Raw genomic sequence first — 26,078 nt, forward strand, 5'->3', positions numbered from 1 at the left:
CATGTGTTACTGTATCTTTAGGGTCTCCTGAAGCTAGTTAACACCAGGTTATAACCCATATATATATATATATATATATATATATATATATATATAAACACAGTTCGTTCTGCAAACTGGTGTTCACGTGATTGTGTTAAGTGTACTGTACAGACGCTGGTCACCGGTGGAGGTGCCACATAAAGTGACCACCCAGCTTTGAGAGATCTTAACTTTTTATCAACTAAAAAAACAAGAACGATCGGGTACCACAACAAACAAATGTACACGAAAACACACTTACCTACACAAACATACACACGCAACTATAAAAAAATATATAATGATTTGTCTATAGGAAGGTCCCGCCAATTTAGGGCTACAAAGATCTAGTTACAGATATACAGTTGTTAATGTATTTATATGTTCACGGCTAAAGAGCATGGATGTTTATGTAACCGGGGCCGGCTATGTAGACTACCTCGTTATTCAACCAGTGACGGCTGAAAAAGAATTGCAACTTACCTAACACTGGGGCATCATGGACTACTCCTGTTGTATCACATTAATTAGTAATAATGCTGATGATAAGGAGCACAGATGGGGCTCTTCCTTTTCATCCTTTGTTAAACACCAAGACACTTCTTAAACCATGAGTACTGATGGATGATTTCTATCTTCTTTATCGACAACTATTGTCTTGATTACGATGATAGGATGACACATATTTGATTTATTTCTTATTGGATGATGTTCCCTAACGAAGTAACCTAAACGGAAGCTAGATTTGGTTTAGCTCACCATGGAGTTCACGAGTCAACCCTGGGCGTCATTCAGCGACGTGGGTTTGGCCAACACAACACTGGTCAAGATAGGATAGGTACGTCTCCCGCTGTTGGTTGGATTATGCGAGTCAGGTTTTACGACAAATCAGTGGGATATAATTATACTACTAATACTGGCCCTAACCGGATACACAGTAAATCACATATGACTTTGATAGGATTCGAACCCTTGACCAATGGACTCCCAACCCAGTGCAATAACTATTCCACCATCGTCCCCACAACTTTTTTGAAGTAGTCATATGTGGTGGTTAAGGTAGGAAAATATTAAGCCTCGTGGTAAAGATTTCATCAGGGTCTACATGAGAACATAAGTCTAGTCTAAACAATCAGCAGTGAAGTATAATGCACCGTAATGGGAGTACAGTATACCCCATCACAAACACGGAAGAGAGGCAAGTTGTATAGCTGATACAGTAGGACTCGTAAAATTATACTCGAGGCTCTGTGAGAACCTCCCATTTCTTTTAAGCTTTCCAAGGTGGTTGCAAGAAATGCATTTAATTTAATACATCCATTAACTTTTCCTTTACCCTACAGGTTCTGTTCTTCGCCTTTGCTGTGGGCGTGACTGTCGCCTTTAGGCGCTTCAACGTACCCATTCCCTATGGTGCAAGATATAATGGTGGTGGTGTTGGTGTTGTCGGCGGCGGCGGCGGTGGTGGTGGTGATAGCGGCTACGGCGGAGTAGGTGGGGGATTCGGCGGAATTGGTGGGGGATTCGGCAGAGGTGGTGGTGGATTCAGCGGCGGATTCGGCGGAGATGGTGGTGGCTTCGGCGGAGGTCGTGGCGGCGGCATCGGAGGTGATGACAACGGCGTCTGTACGGGCGGTACCGTACTGAAGATTGACGGAACTTGCGAGCATCCTATACACACTCAACGTGTGTTCATATTTGCCGCGCCTGAACAACCACAACAGTTCGTCCCTCCCCCAATCCTACCCCCGCCCCGAATGGACACAAATGTACTTATCCTCCGCGCTCCTGAACCGGTTCAACAGCCTGATCCCATCATCCTATCACCCCCAAGACAGGAGAGCGTGGTGTACGTCTTGAATAAACAGGAGGAGCAGAAACAAAAAGTTATCGAGGTCCCTGAACAAGAACCTCACGAGCCCCAAGTATTTTTCATTAACTACGGTGAAGGCGACAATACGATTCTGCATGGGGGTATCAGCCTTAACTCTGTTGTCGAATCCTCAGTATACTCTCATGACGAGCTCATTGATGGCGATTTAGGTGGAAATTTTATTTTAGGCGGAAACGGTGATTTTAGTAGAACGCAGGGTGGCTTTGGTGGCCACATCAGTTCTGACCGTGCCGGCCTTCGCAATGGATTTGCCAGGTTTGGTAGCGCTGGTGGCGGTGATTTAGGTTCCTTTCGTACTGTTGATAACGGTGGCGGTTTTGCATTCGGAAAAAGACTTGTTCGTGAAGCTCCGATCGCGAGTGCCCTACATGATGGTGTTGACAGAGATATCTTCTTGAACAGTAGGGTTGGTGACGGAGGAGGAGGCCTGGGACCACAAATTGAAGTTGGCGGAAGTTTCGCTCCGGCTAACGCCATCTCTCCACCAATATAGGATTCACTCTAAAAGCTAAATCATCCCCGTCATGACAAATCTGACGGCCCAAATGTTTTGAGGATGTTATATAAATAATGTTAGTAGATCTATTTTTGTACAATAGAAATAGCTTAAACGGCCTCTTCTAGTCAGGCAGATTTGTTAAATATTTATCAATTGCAAATACATCTTATATCAGAATCAAAATTTCAGTAACCCCCCTTTAATGTGTCAGGTTGAACAGGTAATCAAGAAAGAATCGCACAGCAAATGTAGAAATTTCTTCGACTTCAAGGCAAAAATATCACAATTATATATTAAAACGAATGACTGAACAGCTGATTTAAAATTTTAGTTTTTCCTGCCGATATGAAAGCTCGTTAGCTTCCGTCTTCTTATTGTCTTTTGATATTTTCATTTGCATATTTTCCTGCGACTTGAACACTTTACCTTCACCCATGCCTCCTACATGTAACCACGAGAAGTAATTCGTCAATTTAATCACGAAAACTTAACCATTTCAAATTAGTTTCACATGTTAGAGGGTCACATCAAGGGGATGAGTGTTGACAAGATATTGTTTTCTAGAATGTGTGTGTGTGTGTGTGTGTGTGTGTGTGTGTGTGTGTGTGTGTGTGTGTGTGTGTGTGTCTCCTACATACAGCCACAAATTCCTGTGCCTTCTCAGACTTACAATTTTCTCTTTTTTTTGTCAGGTTCACCGTGTTTCCGAGTCTCGTTACCGTTAACATCCTTCTTCCCAGTTACAGGTTTATAGTAACGGTGAAATCACGATCGGGGTTAAAAACAGTGTTTAAAGGGAAGATTTTCACCACCGCCACTTGAGACATCAGACAACTGTACAACTAGACTGAAGACCCTTAGGTTATCCTACACTTAAGTTAGGGGAAAAATCTAATAGTGTACATGTGTGTTAATTCTCAAGAGACGATTAATAAGTACCCACGCTCAGTGATTCAAATCTTACAAGGCTGCCGCTGGTAATAGGCAAGTTAAGCTGTCGCCAGTTAGTCAATTGTCCACCATAGTATAATGAACAGTTCAGCATTTTTAACAATTTTGAAGTGATAATTAAAGATATTCTTGTATCAGGCTTCCACCACCTGCGTTAGCCAACGCTGTGAGTGGTATATATGGCTGTCCCAAGGTTAGTCAAACATCACTGACAACCCCATAAACTAATTTTGGGGCACCCTGTACACTTCCTTCTGCTAATTTTACAACCTTATACTTATTTTTATTTTATTTTTTAGAGAATATTCAACCAAAAAGATATGTTTAAAAATGTTTCCAAATCTGCCAACAGAAGAAATATTTGAAATCAAAGGGCCATTCTTGGGGTAACGGCTATGAGCGGGTGGTGTGATCGTTGCCTCATAAACCTTACCTAACACTGGGGCATCATGGACTACTCCTGTTGTATCACATTAATTAGTAATAATGTTGAAGATAAGGAGCACAGATGGGGCTCTTCCTTTTCACCCTTTGTTAAACACCAAGACACTTCTTAAACCATGAGTACTGGAGGATGATTTCTATCTTCTTTATTGACACCACTTATCGTATTACGATGTTAGGATGACTTATATTTGAGTTATTTCTTGTTGGATGAGGTTCCCTAACGATGTAACCTAAACGGAAGCTAGATTTGGTTTTGCTCAGCATGGAATTCACGTGTCTACCCTGGGCGTCATTCAGTGACGTGGGTTTGGCCAACACAACACTGGTCGACACAGGATAGGTACGTCTCCCGCTGTTAGTTGGATTATGCGAGTCAGGTTTTTACGACAAATCAGTGGAATATAATTATACTACTAATACTGGCCCTAACCGGATATACAGTAAATCACATATGACCTTGATTGGGATTCGAACCCTTGGCCAATGGACTCCCAACCCAGTACGACAATTGTTCTGCCAACGTCCACACAATTTTAAGAAGTACAGTCACTTTAAGGTAAGAAACTTAAACGTTTCAAGCGCGTTGTATGAGATACATTTCGAATTAATAAATCCATTAATATTTCCCTTGTCCTTCAGGTTCTGTTCTTCGCCTTTGCGGTTGGCTTCACCTTCGCCTCAAGGGGATACAACGTACCCATTCCCTATGGTGGCGGTGGCCATGGTGGGCGTGGCGGTGGCCATGGTGGGCGTGGCGGTGGCCATGGTGGGCGTGGCGGTGGTGGCAGTGGCCGTGGTCGTGGTGGTGGTGGTGGTGGTTACAGCGGCGGCGGCAGTGGCGGCAGCCACAGCGTCTGCACGGGCGGTACCGTGCTGAAGGTTGACGGGACCTGCGTACATCCTGTACGTACTCAACGTGTGTTCGTATTTGCCGCGCCTGAACAACCACAACAGTTCGCCCCGCCCCCAATCATCCCTCAACCCAGAGTGGACACAAATATACTTATCCTCCGCGCCCCTGAACCGGTTGAGCAGCCTGATCCCATCATCTTAACACCACCAAGGATGGAGAACATCGTTTACGTCTTGAATAAACAGGAGAAGCACAGACAAGAAATCATCGAACTCCCTCAACAAGAACACCAAGAACCTCAAGTATTTTTCATTAACTACGATGAAAGCGAACATTCGAGTCTGCATGGGGGTCCCCGCCATAACTCTCATTTCAAAAATTCAGTTCACTCTGGGGACGAGCTCGTTCATGGTCACGGAGGTGGAAATTATATATGAGGCGGAAACAGTGATTTTCGTAAAACGCGGGTTGCTTTGGTGGCTCTAACTGATCTGGCAGTGTCGGCCTTAACAATGGATTTGCCAGTGTTGGTAACGTTGGTGGCAGTAGTTTTGGTTCCTTCAGCACTGCTGGTATTGTTGGTGACGCTGGCGGTTTTGTATACGGAGATAGACTTGTTGGTCAAGCTCCGATCGCGAGTGTCCTACAGTGTTGACGGATATATCTTCTTGAACAGTGGGGTTGGTGATGGAAGTGTTTTGAGGATGTTTTTTAATGCTGTTTTTGTATTGTAGAAATAGCTTAAACGGCTTCCTCTACTCAGGCAGATTTATTTTGTTAAATATTTATCAATTGCAAATACATCTTATATCCGAATATAAATTTCAGTAACCTTTTAAAATGTCGGCTTAAAAGGGTAATTAAGAATGAATCACATACTGCAAATACAGAAATATCTTCGATTTCAAAACAGTGTCACAAACAATTATATACTAAAGCGGAAAATTCTGAAGTTTGTTTACAATTTTAGTTTTTTCCTGCCGATATGAAAGCTCGCTAGCTTCCGTGTTCTTATTGTTTTTGGATATTTCAATTTCTATATTTTCCTGCGACTTGAGATGTGACCACCAAAATTCGAAACGTCATATAACCTCCAACTCTTTACCTCCAAACATGTCTCTTATATATGACCACGAGAAGTAAGTCTTAAATTTAATCACGATCACTTAACCATTTCAAATTACTTCCACATGTTAAAGCCTGAATATCTTAAAACATCGGTTCATTAAAACAAAAGTCTTCTCAGATTCACAATTTTCTCTTGTGTTTATCATGTTCACATCAATAAGAGTATGACGCCAGGTTCACCGTGTTCCCGAGTTTCGTTACCATTAACTCCCTCTTGCCTTGTTACAGGTTCATATTAACGGTGAAATCGCGATCGGGGTTACAGACAATGTTCTTGGTGTCTTAGTAAACAAAACTCACAAAACAAGAAATCATATAATATTCAGCTTAACTTATATATTAACAGCGGCAGCCTTGAAATTTTTTAGTTATAAAGGAAGCTTGATAGTATATAAAAGAAATGAATTATTGAATTAATAGCAGTGGAAGACTTAAGGCAATGAGTAGAACAGTTTATTTTATCAATTTATTCACACTATAACAATTATGACCTGAAGAATATACCTAACTCGAACCTCTTGGGCATGATGACCTAACCTAATGAGTACGAGCAATTAATCCTTTGAATGTGATGATTTATTGCCTTGATTACGATGTCTTGTTCCTCTGAACAAGATGACCTGAACTTACGACTAAGATAACACGTACTCTAGAGGTTAAGTTATCATCCTCATAAAGTTAAGATTTCGCCAGAGAGTGCACAGAAATTGCCCATCGTCACTGAGCCTGGGAACGTGTTACTCGTCTTTCGAAAATTAAAATACACGATTAGAATATTCTTTACCTAACATAGGTTTAGTGTAACTTGAGGGTCGTCAGTCCAAGTTTATAGTAGTCTGATGCCTAAGTGGTGGGGAAGTTCTTACTTGTAAACTCACTGAATTAACTAAACATCATGATTTCAGTTTACGTTATAGCCAATTACAGTCAAATGTCCACTATAGTGTAATGTATATTATGCTTCTACCACCTGGGTTATTCTCACTGATTATCCAGTGTTGGCTATAGTTAGCCCAACACTGCGAGTAGTATACATGGCTGTCCCAAAGTTAGTCACATATCACTGAAAAACCCATAAACTAATTTTGGGGCACCCTGTACAGTAGCTAAAACAAATCTCTGTGCATACTTTGTGGAAAACAATATGGACCATGGGTGATACATTTTGGTGTATGAGGGCTGTCACTTGTAAACACGTAACATTTCGGAGCATATCGACCTCCCACCTGCACAGATAGTTGTTTTAGCTCCTGTTCCCTTCCCTCTAGTAATTTTACGTGTTTATACTTTTATTTTTTTTAAAGGGAAAATATTCAACCAAAAAGATATATGTTTAATAAAGTTTCCAAAACTGTTAAAACAAGAAATGGTGGAGTCAAACGGCCATTCTTGGGGTAACGGCTATGAGCGGGTGGTGTGATCGTTGCCTCATAAACCTTACCTAACACTGGGGCATCATGGACTACTCCTGTTGTATCACATTAATTAGTAATAATGTTGAAGATAAGGAGCACAGATGGGGCTCTTCCTTTTCACCCTTTGTTAAACACCAAGACACTTCTTAAACCATGAGTACTGGAGGATGATTTCTATCTTCTTTATCGACAACTATTGTCTTGATTACGATGTTAGGATGACACATATTTGATTTATTTCTTATTGGATGATGTTCCCCAACGATGTAACCTAAACGCAAGCTAGATTTGGTTTAGCTCAGCATGGAATTCAATAGTCAACCCTGGGCGTCATTCAGCGACGTGGGTTTGGCCAACACAACACTGGTCGAGATAGGATAGGTACGTCTCCCGCTGTTGGTTGGATTATGCGAGTCAGGTTTTACGACAAATCGGTGGGATATAATTATACTACTAATATTGGCCCTAACCGGATATACAGTAAATCACATTTGACGTTCATAGGGATTCGAACCATTGACCAAAGGACTCCTAACCCAGTGCAATAACTATTCTGCCATCGTCCCCACAATTTTTATGGATTAAAGACTTACGAGGTTTAAGGTAGGAAAATTAATCGTTGTGGTAAAGAGGTTGAAGGGCTAGAGCTGTACGAGATATCAGGGTCTACATGAGAACATCAATCTTCTCTAAACAATCAGCAGTGAAGTATAATGGGGGTACAGTATACCCCATCACAAACACGGAAGAGAGGCAAGTTGTATAGCTGATACAGTGGGACTCGTAAAATTATTATTTTCTAAACGATGAAGAATGATTTATACACGACTACTTATTGTGTCCTGAACAAAGGGTTTGGGACTTGCTGAACACTGATCGGTTATAAAAGCACTGCTTCATATACTCAAGGCTCCGTGAGAACCTCCCATTTCTTCTAAGGATTCCAAAGGCATCGTGAGATGTGAAGTTCATATTAATTACATCCATTAACATTTCCTTTTCCCTACAGGTTCTGTACTTCGCCTTTGCTGTGGGCGTGACTGTCGCCTTTAGGGACTACAACGTACCCATTCCCTATGGTGCAAGATATAATGGTGGTGGACATGGCCGTGGACGTGGCCGTGGTGTTGGCCGTATTCGTGGCTATGGTGGTGGACATGGCGGTGTCCGTGGCCGTGTCCGTGGCCGTGGCAGTGTTCGTGGCCATGGTGGTGGTGGTGGTGGCGGCTTCGGAGGTGGCGGCTTCGGAGGTGGCGGCTTTGGAGGTGGCGGCTTCGGAGGTGGCGGATTCGGAGGTGGCGGATTCGGAGGTGCCGGCTTCGGAAGTGGCGGCTTCGGAGGTGGCGGCTTCGGAGATGGCGGCTTAGCCGATGGCAGCTTCGGAAGTGGCGGATTCGGCGGTGGTGGCTTCGCCGGTGGCGTCTTCGGCGGTAGTGGAGGCAGCTTCGGCGGTCGTGGCGGCGGCTTCAGCGGTGGAAATGGCTTCAACGGTGGTGGTGGCGGCGGCTTCGGCGGTGGTGGTAACGGCGGCTTCCGTGGTGCTGGCGGCGTCGGCGGCTTCAGTGGTGCTGGCGGCGTCGGCTTCGGCGGCTTCAGCGGTGCTGGCGACGTCGGTTTCGGCGGTGCTAGCGGCGTTGGCTTCGGCGGTGCTGGCGGCGTCGGCTTCGGCGGTGGTGGCGACGGCTTCGGAGGTAATGGCGACCGCCTCTGTACGGGCGGCACCGTGCTGAAGGTTGACGGCACGTGTGAACATCCTATACGTACTGAACGTGTGTACGTATTTGACGCGCCTGAAGAATCAAGAGAGTTCATCCCGCCCCCAGTCATCCCTCCGGCCCGAGTGGATACGAATGTACTAATCCTCCACGCCCCTGATAAGGTTGAACAGCCTGGACTCATCCTCGCATCACCGCCAAGGCAGGAGAACGTCGTGTACGTCTTGAACAAACAGGAGGAGCGGAAACAAGAAGTCATCGAGGTCCCTAAACCGAAACTCGTTAATCAAGCAATATATTTCGTTAACTTCGGTGAAGGCGAAAATACGATTCTGCATGGGGGTATCAGCCTTACATCTAATCACAAAAATTCAGTTTTCTCTGGGGACGAGCTCATCGATGGTGACTTAGGTGGAAACTTTATTTTAGGCGGAAACGGTAATTTTAGTGGAACGCGGGGTGGCTTTGGTGGCTCAAGCTGATCTGGCAGTGTCGGCCTTAACACTGGACTTGCCAGTTAGGGTAACGTTTGTAGCGGTAATTTTGGTTCCTTCAGTACTGCTGGTATTGTTGGCGACGCTGGCGGTTTTGTATACCGCGGCAGACTTATTGGTCAAGCTTTGATCGCGAGTGTCCTCCATGGTATTGTTGAAGGATATATCTTCCCAAATAGTGGGATAGTGGAGGAGGCCTAGGACCACAACTTGGAGCTGGCGGAAATGTTTCGAAGAAGTGTTTGAACGCTGCTAGTAGATCTATTTTTGTTTTGTAGAAATAGTTAAAACGACCTCTTCTAGTCAGCCTGATTTGTTTTGTTAAATGTCTACCAAGTGTAAATACATTTTATATCGAAATAAAAATTTCAGTAACCTTTCTAATGTGTCAGGTTGAAAAGGTAATTAAGAATGACTCACATATAGCAAATACAGAAATATCTTCGACTTAAAAATATGACAAACAAGTATATACTAAAACGTTAAAGTCAGATGTCGGTTTAAAATTTTATAGTTTTTTCCTGCCGATATGAAAGTTCTCTAGCTTCCATGTTCTTAATGTGTTTCGATATTTTCATTTCTATATTTTCCTGCGACTTGAGATTTGACCTTTTTCTCCTTAACGATTTACCTCCAAACATGCCTCTTACATGTAACCACGAGAAATAATTCTTAAATTTAATCACGATCACTTAACTATTACAAATTATTTCCACGTGTTATTGGGTCATATCAAGAAGTTTAATGTTGACAAAATATTGTTTCTGGAATGTGTGTGTGTGTGTGTGTGTGTGTGTGTGTGTGTGTGTGTGTGTGTGTGTGTGTGTGTGTGTGCGTGCGTGTGTGTGTGTGCCCTACAGCCAGCCACGAATTCCTGTGCCTTCTCTACTTTATAAAGCCTGAATATAAAAATATCGGGCTTAACAAAACCAAAGCCTTCTCAGATTCACAATTTTCTCTTTCACATCATTAAGAGTGACGCCAGGTTCACCGTGTTACCGAGTCTCGTCACCGTTAACATCCTTCTTCCCAGTTACAGGTTTATAGTAACGGTGAAATCACGATCGGGGTTAAAGACAGTGTTTAAAGGGAAGATTTTCACCACCACCACTTGAGACATCAGACAACTGTACACTTAGGCTGAAGACCCTTGGGTTATACTACACTTAAGTTAGGGGAAAAAATCTAACAGTGTACAGTGTGTTAATTCTCAACAGACGATTGATACGTACCCTGGCTCAGTGCCGACAGGCAATTCCTGCACACTCTCTGGTGAACTCTTCTCCTTATGAGGAAGTTAACTTAACCCCTCGAGTACCTGTCATCTTAGTCATGAGTTCAGGTCATCTTGTTCAGAGGGACAAGACATCGTAATCAAGAAACTAAGTCATCATATTCAAAGGATTACTTGCTCGTACTCAATAGTTAGGTCATCATGCCCAAGAGGTTCGAGTTAGGTATATTCTTCAGGTCATCATTGTTACAGTGTGAATAAATGGATATGATAAACTGTACCATTCTTTAACTCAAGTATTGTACTGATATTAATTCATTACTTACATTTAATTTTACAAACAACCAAGATTCATCTACAATTCAAATTTTACAAGGCTACCGCTGGTAAGAGCTAAGTTAGCTGTCGCCAGTTACAGTCAATTGTCCACCGTAGTATAATAACAGTTCAGCAATTTTAACAATTTAGAAGTGATAATTAAAGTTATTCTTTATTAGGCTTCCACCACCGGGGTTCTTCGCATCCATTATTGTTATAAGTTATTCCAACGCTGTGAGTGGTATATATGGCTGTCCCAAGGTTAGTCACACATCACTAACAACCCCATAAACTAATTTTGGGGCACCCTGTACATATCCCTCTGGTGACTTTACATATGTTTATTCATATTTTCCTTTCATTTTATTAGAGAATATACAACCAAAAAGATACATGTTTAACAACATTTCCAAAATTACCGACAGAAGAAATGGTGGTAATCAAAGGGCCATTCTTGGGGTAACGGCTATGAGCGGGTGGTGTGATCGTTGCCTCATAAACCTTACCTAACACTGGGGCATCATGGACTACTCCTGTTGTATCACATTAATTAGTAATAATGTTGAAGATAAGGAGCACAGATGGGGCTCTTCCTTTTCATCCTTTGTTAAACACCAAGACACTTCTTAAACCATGAGTACTGATGGATGATTTCTATCTTCTTTATCGACAACTATTGTCTTGATTACGATGTTAGGATGACACATATTTGATTTATTTCTTATTGGATGATGTTCCCCAACGATGTAACCTAAACGGAAGCTAGATTTGGTTTAGCTCAGCATGGAATTCACGAGTCTACCCTGGGAGTCATTCAGCGACGTGGGTTTGGCCAACATAACACTGGTCGAGATAGGATAGGTACGTCTCCCGCTGATAGTTGGATTATGCGAGTCAGGTTTTTACGACAAATCAGTGGAATATAACTATACTACTAATACTGGCCCTACCCGGATATACAGTAAATCACATATGACCTTGATTGGGAATCGAACCCTTGGCCAATGGACTCCCAACCCAGTACGACAATTGTTCTGCCAACGTCCACACAATTTTAAGAAGTACAGTCACTTTAAGGTAAGAAACTTAAACGTTTCAAGCGCTTTGTATGAGATACATTTCGAATTAATAAATCCATTAATATTTCCCTTGTCCTACAGGTTCTGTTCTTCGCCTTTGCGGTTGGCTTCACCTTCGCCTCAAGGGGATACAACGTACCCATTCCCTATGGTGGCGGTGGCCATGGTGGGCGTGGCGGTGGCCATGGTGGGCGTGGCGGTGGCCATGGTGGGCGTGGCCGTGGTGGTGGTGGTTACAGCGGCGGCGGCTTCGGCAGTGGCGGCAGCCACGGCGTCTGCACGGGCGGTACCGTGCTGGAGGTTGACGGGACCTGCGTACATCCTGTACGTACTCAACGTGTGTTCGTATTTGCCGCGCCTGAACAACCACAACAGTTCGCCCCGCCCCCAATCATCCCTCAACCCAGAGTGGACACAAATATACTTATCCTCCGCGCCCCTGAACCGGTTGAGCAGCCTGATCCCATCATCTTAACACCACCAAGGATGGAGAACATCGTTTACGTCTTGAATAAACAGGAGGAGCACAGACAAGAAATCATCGAACTCCCTCAACAAGAACACCAAGAACCTCAAGTATTTTTCATTAACTACGATGAAAGCGAACATTCGAGTCTGCATGGGGGTCCCCGCCATAACTCTTATTTCAAAAATTCAGTTCACTCTAGGGACGAGCTCGTTCATGGTCACGGAGGTGGAATTTATATATGAGGCGGAAACAGTGATTTTCGTAAAACGCGGGTTGCTTTGGTGGCTCTAACTGATCTGGCAGTGTCGGCCTTAACAATGGATTTGCCAGTGTTGGTAACGTTGGTGGCAGTAGTTTTGGTTCCTTCAGCACTGCTGGTATTGTTGGTGACGCTGGCGGTTTTGTATAAGGAGATAGACTTGTTGGTCAAGCTCCGATCGCGAGTGTCCCATATCGGGGCCTGGGGTGCGAAAAAAAAATACAGAAATGTTTTAGTTTTAAACAAATGAAGAGTGAGAAATGAAATATACAGTATGTCGTGTTGTTAAAATAGGAGAGTCAATTGAGGCCCGAAATTGTTTGTAAATGATGCTGAAAATTTTATCAGAAACCTGGGACTTGGTTAAAAAAATGTGATGCCATCCGGCAGCAGGATCTACCATTAGACAACACATTATACTTGATACGTGGTGGTGTTGACGGAGATATCTTCTTGGACAGTGGGGTTGACAGTGGAGGAGGCCTGGGATCACTACTTGGAGCTGGTGGAAGTGTTTTGAGGATGTTTTTTTTTAATTGTGTTAGATCTATTTTTGTATTGTACAAATAACTTAAACGGCTTCTTCTATTAACGCACAGTTATTTTGCTAAATATTTATTAACTGCAAATACATCATATATCCGAATATAAATTTCAGTAACCTTCTTTTAATGTGTATGTCGTACATCCAGCCACAAGCTCCCCCACGCCTTCTTTACTTCATAATGCCTTTTTATCTTAAAATATCGGGCTTAACAAAATCCAAGCCTTTTCTGATTCATATATCCCTCCTTTTCTTCCCAGTGTGACGCCAGGCTCATGGTGTCACCAAGTCGCGCTACCATTAACTCCCTCCTCCTTAGTTACAGGTTTATAGTAACAGTGAAATCACGGTCGGGGTCACAGACAATGTTCTTGGTGTCTTAGTAAACGAAACTGACAAAAAAAAATCATATAATATTTAGCTTAATTTACATATTACCAGCGGCAGCCTTGTAAAATTTGAGTTGAAATGAAGCTTGATAGCATGTAAAATAAATGTAAGTACTAAATTAATAGTAGTCGAAGACTTAAGGTAATGAGTGGTACAGTTTATCTTATCAATTTATTCACACTGAAACAATGATGACCTGAAGAATATACCTAACTCGAACCTCTTGGGCATGATGACCTAACCTAATGAGTACGAGCAATTAATCCCTTGAATGTGATGATTTATTGCCTTGATTACGATGTCTTGTTCCTCTGAACAAGATGACCGGAACTTATGACTAAGATAACACGTACTTGAGAGGTTAAGAAAACACGTACTTGAGAGGTTAAGATCTTGCCAGTGAGTGTACAGGAATTGCCTGTCGTCACTGAGAATGGGTACGTGTTACTTCTCTATAAAGAATTAACACACTGCACACTATGGTGAAGTACTTCCCTTTAAACTCACAGTGATAATATAAACGATGGTGAAGAGTTTGTGAAGGTAATTTTTTTTATGAATTATTGACTTTAATTATATTAGTCATCACGTCACTCATGATTTCAGTTTACGTTATAGCCAATTACAGTCAAATGTCCACTATAGTGTAATGTATATTATGCTTATACCACCTGGGTTATTCTCACTGATTATCCAGTGTTGGCTATAGTTAGCCCAACACTGCGAGTAGTATATATGGCTGTCCCAAAGTTAGTCACATATCACTGAAAAACCCAAAACTAATTTTTGAGGCACCCTGTACAGTCGAGGCCAAAAGTTCGCTCCCTCCCAAAACGAAGCAGCATCGACCCCCAAATGAAATGAAACAGTCAGGGTAAGTCAGTGCGGAGACTCATACCCATGACTCAGTTTCACCACAGGGAGTGAACTTCTGTCCCTGACTGTACATATCCCTCTGGTGCTTTTATATTTGTTAATACTTATTATTCTTTCATTTTATTATTGAATATTCAACCAAAACGATACATGTTTAACATAGTTTCCAAAACTACTCACACAAGAAATGGTGGTAATCAAACGGCCATTCTTGGGGTAACGGCTATGAGCGGGTGGTGTGATCGTTGCCTCATAAACCTTACCTAACACTGGGGCATCATGCACTACTCCTGTAGTATCACATTAATTAGTAATAATGTTGAAGATAAAGAGCACAGATGGGGCTCTTCCTTTTCATCCTTTGTTAAACACCAAGACACTTCTTAAACCATGAGTACTGATGGATGATTTCTATCTTCTTTATCGACAACTCGTCCTGATTACAATGTTAGGATGACACATATTTGATTTATTTCTTATTGGATGATGTTCCCTAACGATGTAACCTAAACGCAAGCTAGATTTGGTTTAGCTCAGCATGGAATTCAATAGTCAACCCTGGGCGTCATTCAGCGACGTGGGTTTGGCCAACACAACACTGGTCGAGATAGGATAGGTACGTCTCCCGCTGTTAGTTGGATTATGCGAGTCAGGTTTTACGACAAATCAGTGGAATATAATTATACTACTAATACTGGCCCTACCCGGATATACAGTAAATCACATATGACCTCGATTGGGATTCGAACCCTTGACCAACGGACTCCCAACCCAGTGCAATAACTCCCCACAATTTTTATGGATTAAAGACTTACGAGGTTTAAGGTAGGAAAATTAATCGTTGTGGTAAAGAGGTTGAAGGGCTAGAGCTGTACGAGATATCAGGGTTCTATGATGTGAGGTTGAACACCCTAAAAATAATCGCAGTGAAGACACGTACTGTAATGGGGTACAGTATCGAAGCAAACACGGAAGAGAGGCAAGTTGTATAGCTGATACAGTGGGACTCGTAAAATTATTATTTTCTAAACGATGAAGAATGATTTATACACGACTACTTATTGTGTCCTGAACAAAGGGTTTGGGACTTGCTGAACACTGATCGGTTATAAAAGCACTGCTTCATATACTCAAGGCTCCGTGAGAACCTCCCATTTCTTCTAAGGATTCCAAAGGCATCGTGAGATGTGAAGTTCATATTAATTACATCCATTAACATTTCCTTTTCCCTACAGGTTCTGTACTTCGCCTTTGCTGTGGGCGTGACTGTCGCCTTTAGGGACTACAACGTACCCATTCCCTATGGTGCAAGATATAATGGTGGTGGACATGGCCGTGGCCGTGGTGTTGGCCGTATTCGTGGCTATGGTGGTGGACATGGCGGTGGCCGTGTCCGTGTCCGTGGCCGTGGCAGTGTTCGTGGCCATGGTGGTAGTAGCGGCTTCGGAAGAAGCGGCTTCGGAGGAAGCGGCTTCGGAGGAAGCGGCTTCGGAGGAAGCGGCTTCGGTGGCGGTTTCGGCAGCGGCGGTTTCGGCGGCGGTGGCTTCGGCGGCGACGGCGGCTTCGGCGGTGGCAGCTTCGGAGGTGATGTTGGCAGCTTCGGCGGTGGTGGTGGCGGCTTCAGCGTTGGTGGTGGCGGCTTCAGCGTTGGTGGTGGCGGCTTCCGCGGTGGCTTCGGAGGTAATGGCGGCCGCCTCTGTACGGGCGGCACCGTGCTGAAGGTTGACGGCACGTGTGTGCATCCTATACGTACTGAACGTGTGTACGTATTTGACGCGCCTAAAGAACCAAGAGAGTTCATCCCGCCCCCAGTCATCCCTCCGGCCCGAGTGGATACGAATGTACTAATCCTCCACGCCCCTGATAAGGTTGAACAGCCTGGACTCATCCTCGTATCACCGCCAAGGCAGGAGAACGTCGTGTACGTCTTGAACAAACAGGAGGAGCGGAAACAAGAAGTCATCGAGGTCCCTAAACCGAAACTCGTTAATCAAAAAATATATTTCGTTAACTACGGTGAAGGCGACAATACGATTCTGCATGGGGGTATCAGCCTTACATCTACTCTCGAAAATTCAGTTTACTCCTTGGACGAGCTCATCGATGGTGACTTAGGTGGAAACTTTATTTTAGGCGAAAACGGTGATTTTAGTGGAACGCAGGGTGGCTTTGGTGGCTCAACCTCATCTGGCAGTGTCGGCCTTAACACTGGACTTGCCAGTTAGGGTAACGTTTGTGGGGGTAGTTTTGGTTCCTTCAGTACTGCTGGTATTGTTGGTGACGCTGGCGGTTTTGTATACGGAGATAGACTTGTTAGTTAAGCTTCGATCGCGAGTGCCCAACCTGGTGGTGTAGAGGAGGCCTGGGACCGCAACTTGGAGCTGGTGGAAGTGTTTTGAGTATTTTATTTTTAATGATGTTTGTAGATATATTTTCTTATGGTAGAAACAGCCTATTCTAGTCAGGCAGATTTGTTTGTTAAACATTTATGAATTGTAAATACATTTCATATCTGAATCTAAATTTCAGTAACCTCATTTTAATGTGTTATGTTGAAAGGGTAATTAAGAAAAAATCACATGCAGGAAATACAGAAATATCTTCGATTTAAAAATATCACAAACACTTATATACTAAAACGGAAAGATTCAGATGTTGGTTTAAAAAATATTCCTGCCGATATGAAAGTTCTCTAGCTTCCATGTTCTTATTGTGTTTTGATATTTTCATTTCTATATTTTCCTGCGACTTGAGATGTGACCTCCTTCTTAACATTTTACCTCCAAACATGCCTGTTACATGTAACCACGAGAAGTAATTCTTAAATTTAATCACGAACACTTAACTATTTCAAATTATTTCCACGTGTTACTGGGTCATATCAAGGGGTTTAGTGTTTCCAAGATATTGTTTCTGGAGTGTGTGAGTGTGTGTGTGTATGTGTGTGTGTGTGTGTGTGCAAAAGTGTACAGTATTTTTATGGGCCTAAAAATCATTATCATGCTAACTTTGAACACTTGAACTTAAAAAAATAAAAATCGTGTGTCAAGTACATATACAGTATGTAATCCATCAACCCACATACATACAACCCACAATATAATAGATCATTGGTTTAGTGTTGGTTTGAAACTGAATTTTAGGTCCACATTGTACACCTCTTACTTACACACATAACAAACACGACAGTAGTTCCATAAACAGCTCCTGGTAACTTTGCATCCTTTAATGTATTATGAACCCTTAAAACTATACGTACACAAATTTATAAAAAATACATAAAAAATATAAATAATTTGGATGTACTGTTCGTGGTAGAGTAATACAGTATTATAAACATTGACCACTTTCCAACCTAACCCCTAGTTAATCCAAAGAAAACGTGTTAGGCAAAATGAATATTCCAGGGCTAACTCTTATATTCTGTAAAATGGCAACACGGGGAGAGCTCCTGGTGAGAAACTGTTCCAAACTTAAATGTCTTCTTTTTCTTACTTTTATACTCTTATATCCTGTAAGGCAGTGTATAATATCTTCACATGTCTAAATAACGATACAGCTAATTGCCTGAGGAGATATTACGCTACTATATGTAAGATCTTCAAATGTGTTGCTGACGTGCTATAATACTCTCTCGCATCACAGTGTTCTTTTTTTTTTTAATCAATGTGGGCTACCGTTTTTACTAACTCATCAAATGCTGCACCATCCATGCACAAGAAGTTCCTGTAATCTTTCGGCTCACTGATTCTTATATCTTTTCTCAAATTTTCATGGTTATATTGACGTCTTTTCATATACCATTGTTTCATCCACCGGTGGTTTTTCTTTCTATTTTTTCTGAACACAAGAAGATAATGTAATGGCTCTACATGTCATATCTGTGTCTGCCATGTTACCTCTATGAATGGGAATGTCGCATGGACAGATTACTGCATAATAGTGAGTCAATACATTGTCGGGGTCGTTTAAAAATACAGCAGGATATTATGGTGATCCTATGTATACGTTACTTCAGTACTTGATTCAGGTGCCTGTATTACCGCGTCTTCATTGGCTGGCTCTACAGTCAGGTGGTCTTATTAGATGAGTTTTATAATGGTTTTATTTCCGAGCCATAATTCCACCATGTTTATTCGCATAAAAATAATAGGATTTATGTTTTAAGGAAGGACTATGGTTCTTTACTCCTATTGCAACCGCTTGGACTTCCGGTAACAACTGAATGATATGGTGGTGCTTACTAGTGATGGTGCTTACTAATGGTGGTGCTTACTAGTGGTGGTACTTACTAATGGTGGTGCTTACTAGTGGTGGTACTTACTAATGGTGGTGCTTACTAGTGGTGGTGCTTACTAATGGTGGTACTTACTAGTGGTGGTACTTACTAGTGGTGGTGCTTACTAATGGTGGTTACTTACTAGTGGTGGTACTTACTAATGGTGGTGCTTACTAATGGTGGTGCTTACTAGTAGTGGTGCTTACTAATGGTGGTTACTTACTAGTGGTGGTACTTACTAATGGTGGTGCTTACTAATGGTGGTGCTTACTAGTGGTGGTACTTACTAGTGGTGGTACTTACTAATGGTGGTATTTACTAGTGGTGGTGCTACTAATGGTGGTTACTTAGTGGTACCTACTTACTAGTGGTGGTACCCACTAATGGTGGTGCTTACTAATGGTGGTACTTACTAGTGGTGGTGCTTACTAATGGTGGTATTGCAGGTGGTGGGTTACTAATGGTGGTGCTTACTAGTGGTGGTGCTTACTAATGGTGGTAATTACTAATGGTGGTGCTTACTAATGGTGGTGCTTACTAATGGTGGTATTTACTAGTGGTGGTACTTACTAATGGTGGTGCTTACTAATGGTGGTACTTACTAGTGGTGGTACTTACTAGTGGTGGTACTTACTAATGGTGGTACTTACTAATGGTGGTGCTTACTAGTGGTGGTGCTTACTAATGGTGGTACTTACTAATGGTGATGCTTACTAATGGTGGTGCTTACTAATGGTGGTGCTTACTAATGGTGGTGCTTACTAATGGTGGTACTTACTAGTGGTGGTACTTACTAATGGTGGTACTTACTAGTGATGGTACTTACTAGTGGTGGTGCTTACTAATGGTGGTGCTTACTAATGGTAGTACTTACTAATGGTGGTACTTACTAATGGTGGTGCTTACTAATGGTGGTATTTATTAATGGTGGCACTTACTAATTGTATGTATATTATGTATGCTGTATGTATATTATGTATGTGCTCCATTTATATACATTATTTATTCAGCCTAGCTAGCAGCGTGTGGCAATGTATTTACCATGTCCCACACGCTTAATTAATGTGCCTGGCAACATATGGAAACTGCTAATGTATCACTTGCCACATGTCGCCTGAAAGACTAGTTGACCCCCTAGACCAGGGGTTCTCAACCAGGGGGGAATTCCCCCCAGGGGGGGAATTCAGGTTTTCAGGGGGGGGGGGGGAAACTGATTCGGGAGCAAGAGATATGTTCGATGAGAAATCAATCACAGAATTTTGGCCCTTGATGTGCGATTCCTACCCAAAAGTGGCAGAAAGAGCTATCCGTGCATTGCTTCCGTTTGTGTCGACATATCTTTGTGAGTCAGGCTTTTCAACTCTGTTGCAAATTAAAACGAAGCAACGTAGTAGATTAGAGGTAGAAAATGACCTGCGTTGTGCCCTTTCAAGCACTCCTCCGCGTATCCCAGAATTGGCGAAGAAAAAACAATCACAGGTTTCTCATTGACTGTAATCTTCATCTGAATAAAATTAATTACAAATTTACAATATCCTGGTATTCTATTGAACTTTGTGTTTATTGCATTATGCTTCAGTTTGGTCTGTTAAGTAATTCAGTATAAATAAAAAAAAAACTATTTTACTTTTATTCAAGTTTTATAAATCCATCAACATTTTCAATTGGCATTTAATTTGTAAAACTCCACTATAAAAATAATCCATGTAAAATTGTAAATGTATATGTACTAATATGGAAAAAATAAAGGATTTTCAGTATTATATGCATATTATTTGGAATGCACTTTTTGAGACAGACAATCTTGGAAAGGAGGGGGGAATGACATTCTGACATATGGTGAAAGGGGTGCATGGGGCAAACAAGGTTGAGAACCACTGCCCTAGACAGAGTAAGGAGCGCCACCTCGCTTGTGTATCTCTGTTTATCCAGTAAATAGAACCTACGAAAACTCTACAGGTGTTTGTGTTCGCTCCCGTAGATAGAACTTGGTACCCAGAACATATACTGTACATGCCGCAGTGTGTTAATTAACTGGATCATTATACAAGTGAAGTGTAAAGTTTGTGGCAAGACCGGCTTATGGACCCCTGTTCTGTTGTCAACCGCTAATGGCCGTCTCCTCCAAGAATTTATAGCAACTTTGAGCAGTGTCAGTGACAGCAATTTCCTGTGAAGTGTAGTGCATTGTGTGTGCAGTGCCATAACTGTGTGACCTTGTTCTAAAGGATTCCCAAGGTGGAAGGCATGTTCAGGGCATTTGTGAGGAGTGGAGTTCAGTGCAGCCTCCTCCGGCCGTGCCTAGAGGGTAACTGACTGTGAGTCGCCGCCTCTCCCTCACTGCTCGAGGCGCGCACACATACACACACGTACGAACACACTGACTGCAGCCATTCCTTTATATATATTTTATATATATAATCTACTTATCTGTGCATTTAATTAATTTTTTTGTCTCAGATCTTGTTGATACGACGGGCTGACCGGTCAACACTGATTTAAGACATAGTACACAGATGAAGTAATTATGTCTCGTGCCTTACGCAGTCGTGGAGCCAACGCCTGGATGAGTCAGTCAGATGACAATTCTGCAGAGATGGATGACCAGGCTGAACAGGACGCTCCAGCTTCCACCACATCGCGCAGCCCTTCACCTCGATCTTCAGCATTGTCTTCATAGATAATTGCTTTAATGAAGTTTATGAGGGATGAGAGGCGCGAGAACGAAGCTAGAAGACTTGTGGAGAATGAAGAAAGAAGGCAAGCTGAGACAGAGAGAGACCACCAACGGAGATTGGAAGAGAGTGCACGGTTTGAAGCTTTGATATCTCGCCTCACTGTTAACCAAGCCCCTGGCTCTAACACTGCCTCGGTATCGACTGGTTCAGATACCTCATCAATGCTTCCTTCACGCCCCCCAGCCCCACCTAAAGCGGCCGCTCAAACACCTCCCATCTTGAAGCCTGATGTGAATTTCCAGACTTTTCGTAAATGGCGGCGACGGTGGACTGATTATGCTACAATGGTGGATCTCCAGTGCTTGTCACAGCCTAAACAACTTATTCAGCTGCGTATGTGCCTGTCCTTGGAAACTCAGCGTGTCTTGGAACATACATTGCAGGTACCTCCAACCTCTTCGTTATCTGTAGAGGAGGTACTGGATATTCTACAACGGCACATCAAAGAGCAGCGGAACGAAGCTCTACGCAGGAGGGAATTGTTTAGCTGCAGACAGATGGAGGGCGAGACTTTTGACGCCTTTTATGTACGACTCAAGAGAGCCTCGGAAGAGGTAAATATATGCCCAGGTAACCACCAGCAGTGCGAGGAGACCCAGTTGAAGCAGGTGATCCTGATGGGTGTTAAGGACGAGGAGCTTGTCCAACGCCTCACCTCCCTCGACTCTTCCTCTTCTCTTAAGGATGTGTTGACAATATGTCGCTCCTATGAGGCTGCCAGGTGTGCCACCTCTGCCATCCGAGCTCCCCCTACAGCTGTACGCGCTGTGTCCCGGTACAAGAAGGACAAGAAGTCTATTCCAACGCCTTCGCCCACCACGCCCACGCCCGGTTTCTTTTGTAACAACTGTGGTAAGCAGCACGGAACACAGGTGTGTCCAGCTGCTGAGTCTACCTGCAACAGTTGTGACCGTAAGGGCCACTGGTCACTCACAGTACGGTGCCCAGCCAAACGCGTCCAGTGTGCGGTCGTATGGGCCACTACGACAAGTGTTGCCCTACCAACAAACCCAAGGGACAGCGTCGGCGGAAGCTTCAGCGCCCTTCCACCAGTGAGGGCCGCCCACAGTCTTCCAATCAGAAGCATGACGACCCTGGACAACGCTCGAGCCATATTAGGAAGGTGTAATCCCCCTCGCGTCCCAGGACCAAAGTTCCCCAGCACCTCAGCGTCATCGTGACCTATGGCAGTGTGTCATCCGTCTTTCAGATATTGCCTGACACCGCGCTGATGCGCACAGTCATCGGTCCCCAGCATTTGCAATGTTTGGGGCCTTCCGCGATCTAGACCACCCCCCATGATCTCCGCTTCACGGCAGAGATGGTTCACAGATGGCCCCAGCCCCAGGTTCACTTCCAAGCACAGGTCACTTTGGCAATATCATCAGGTCGTCAAGCCTGATTGATGTGTATAACGGTGTCCTGACTCTTGTTGCCCCTACAGACATGTCAAGAGCGGCCATCATCTCCCAGGGCTTCCCCAAACCTATTCTTGAGGTAAAAACACGCCAACAGGGTGCACGAAGGAGCAGCAACTACCTGCTGCTGCCCTACCCCCTACCTCTGCCAGCACACTTCCTTCGATGCTCGGAAGCATCGAAGGAAATTCAGCGACGTTCTGGTGACCAAGTCCTTCTGGAATCCAAGCCTCTCAAGAAGATGGTAGGCCCCCATGAGGATCCACTTGAGGACGACGCGAAGCCTTTCACTATCTACACCCTCGACTGGTCTCCTGCCTTCGCTGACGCGTCAAAACGAGCTGGACTCTATGGTCGCCCAAGAAATTATTGCACCAGCTGATGATGACCCGTCTCCATGGTGTCACCCTCATGGTAGTCGTCGCAAAACCCAAAGGTGTGTTCGATCACCACTGACCTCCAAGCTCAACAGCCAGGTGTCTGTCCTGGCGCACTCTTCCCACGCCTTGGGTAGCTATAAGTACGTAGTGTGAACCCAAGGCTTTCTTCACGACGATGGACGTCTCTGTGTGGATACTGGCAGAGATGAGCTTGCCAGAAGACTGACCACTTACAACTTTCTATCACCCCGCATGGACGTTACAGTTATTGCCGCCAGGCCCCATGGGATTCGCCGCCACAGGAGATGCTTGCCTTCGGAGATATGGCTCTACAAGGTCTGGCAACTGCGTGAAAGTGGTCGAGACTCTACATACTCGCGGTAATGATGCGGATTATGTGGATCACCTCTGCCGTATCTACGAGGTACTCAACAGGTGCCGGAAGCATCGGCATCACCCTAAATGCCGACAAGTTTGTTCTGGCCAGCTCTTCTTGCGGACTTGTGGGTACACCTCCTCAGGAATGGTATTGGCAGCTGACCCGGAGAAGGTCCGTGCCATCACGGATTTTCCCACCCCTGTTAACTCACTGACTTGAGGTCCTTTTCACTGTCTGTCAACCAGTTAGGCAGAGCTGCCGGACATCCCGTAGCTGCCCAACCAGTTCGCCCCTGATGAGCCCCTAAGAGGACATTCCTGTGGACCCCTGACACGACACAAAGCTCTTCCAGCAGGCGAAACAGGTTCTGTCTAGTCCACCTGTCCTCGCCACGCTTGACCCAGCCTTGCCGACGATTATGTAGACAGATGTGCGTTCACGCCAGGCCGGCGTGGGATACGCCCTATTGCAGGATCATGGTGGAGGCAGTTCCGGTTCTCAGTCCAGTGTGGCTGATGTTTCCGGACACCGCAGACGCCACGCCACTATTGGAGTTGGAGCTGCGTGGTTTGGGCGATGTCCGCGCAGGTTTTACCACAGGCCTGCAACACTTTCACGAAAGACCGACCATCGCCCGCTTGTCCCGATCCTCAACCACTACACGCTGGACGCCGTTGAGTAAACCCTCGCCTCCAGCGTCTGAAGGAGAAGCTCGGAGTACATCTACACAGCAGTGTGACGTGTTAGAAGGAGCCTGCATCCTGATGCCTTATCCCGCTCTGTCAGCCGCCCACCATAAGACCATGTGCTCGGACGCCGACCCTGCTCTTCCGTCAGGACAGGTCACCCTACACGCCGTCCAGTTTCGTTCCGACCTGTCACCAGATGAGACGACAAGGCAATGGAGGACTAACAGTGCCCGGAGATGACCCCTTCCACGCCCCACCTGTCGAGTGTGTGAGGAATGGATTCCTAGCAACTGCCACGCACCTTCACAACACCCTGCTCCCATATTGGAAACCTGATGAACTCTACTGCGACGGGGACCTTGTCTCTGTACGAGCACGATAGTTGTCCTGCCGTCTTCACGCCCCCACGTCTTGGCTTGCCTTCACGACAGTCACCGGGGAGAGCTGAGGCCACCAAACGACGCACGACAGACTGTGTTCGGGCCCGGCATCGACTCGACATTCTCCAATGTTGTCCATGCGTGTGAGCCCTGGACAAGTATTACAACCCAGCCAGCAGGAGGAACCCTTCATGAGTGACGACAACCCCACCCGCCCCTTTGAGTCTGTGTCGCCGACTTTTTTTCTGTGTCAGGAAAGTCCTTCCTTGTTATCGCCGACCGTCTCTCTGATTACCGGTTGTCATCAAGTGCGGTAATGACACGACGTCTGCCGCCACCATCAGCAAGTTCCGCCACTACTTCCGTGACGTATAGCCAGGCGCCTGGGCGTAACCGGAAGGAGGGCCTCAGTTCACCAGCCGACTTGTTGTGTTCCTTGACCGATGGGGAGTCCGCATGTGTTGGGTCATCGCCCCATTACTCCCGCAGTCCAACGGCCACGCTGAGGCTGCTGTCAAATCCTGAAGCACCTCATCCTCAAAGTGGCCCCTCTGGGGAATATTGACTGGCGCAGGCCTTCGACTGGGCTCCTTTTGAACGCCAAGAACACACCTAACTACACCGACGCCCCTGCCCAGGTCTTGTATGGATTGCCCCTTCTGTTCTTGTGCCCCTGTCACCCTCAGTCCTTCCAAGGAGTGGCAGGCCAAGACAGAGGATTGTGATCGCCGAGCCACCGAACGTGTTCATGATCGTCGCCCGCCATGACCACGCCTGCCCTCTTCCCAAGTTGGAGGTTGGCACCTAAGTCTGAGTCAGACCCGACCTCCTCATGTTGGGACAAAGTGGCGTAGTCATGGGTCTCGGTAGGTCACGGGACTACCAGGGTGCGGTTACCCAGTGGGTCGTGTGTTGTGGAGGAACCGCTGCTTTCCGCCCTGTAACAATGCCTTCTGCTGACCCCGCCACCAGTGTTGAGAGTCCTATACCTCCCCCCAGTGACTGTCCTCGACGCTCAGAACGAATCCAAAGTTAGAAAAGGTCCGCAGAACGAATCAAAGGTCCGCTCAAGACTTTGCTATGAGCGTATGGGGAGGTGTTATGTATTATGTATGCTGTATGTATTTATGTATGTATATACATTTATTTATTCAGCCTAGCTAGCAGCGTGTGGCAATGTATTTACCATGTCCCACACGCTTAATGTCCTGGCGACATAGGATGCTGTC

General features: G+C 44.6%; 2 protein-coding genes across 2 annotated transcripts; both read left to right on the forward strand.

The window, feature by feature from the left end:
• Positions 1-1,334: 1,334 nt before the first annotated feature.
• On the forward strand, positions 1,335-13,422 carry LOC121864285 (the record flags this gene model as incomplete). Its single annotated transcript, XM_042363372.1, has 7 exons — positions 1,335-2,402; positions 2,626-2,685; positions 3,504-3,558; positions 3,718-3,751; positions 4,452-4,578; positions 4,767-4,967; positions 8,176-13,422. Coding segments are annotated over 7 exons (2,775 nt in total), but the record flags the coding sequence as incomplete, so codon positions are not given.
• Positions 13,423-14,143: 721 nt separating this feature from the next.
• On the forward strand, positions 14,144-17,103 carry LOC121864286. Its single transcript, XM_042363373.1, has 2 exons — positions 14,144-14,147; positions 15,772-17,103. The coding sequence occupies exons 1-2, from the start codon at positions 14,144-14,146 to the stop codon at positions 16,809-16,811; spliced, it is 1,044 nt and encodes a 347-aa protein (XP_042219307.1). The 3' UTR covers positions 16,812-17,103.
• The last annotated feature ends 8,975 nt before the right edge of the window (positions 17,104-26,078 follow it).

Source organism: Homarus americanus, unplaced genomic scaffold (assembly GCF_018991925.1).
Source record: "Homarus americanus isolate GMGI-L3 unplaced genomic scaffold, GMGI_Hamer_2.0 scaffold26351, whole genome shotgun sequence".
In the NCBI taxonomy this organism is placed as follows: domain Eukaryota; kingdom Metazoa; phylum Arthropoda; class Malacostraca; order Decapoda; family Nephropidae; genus Homarus; species Homarus americanus.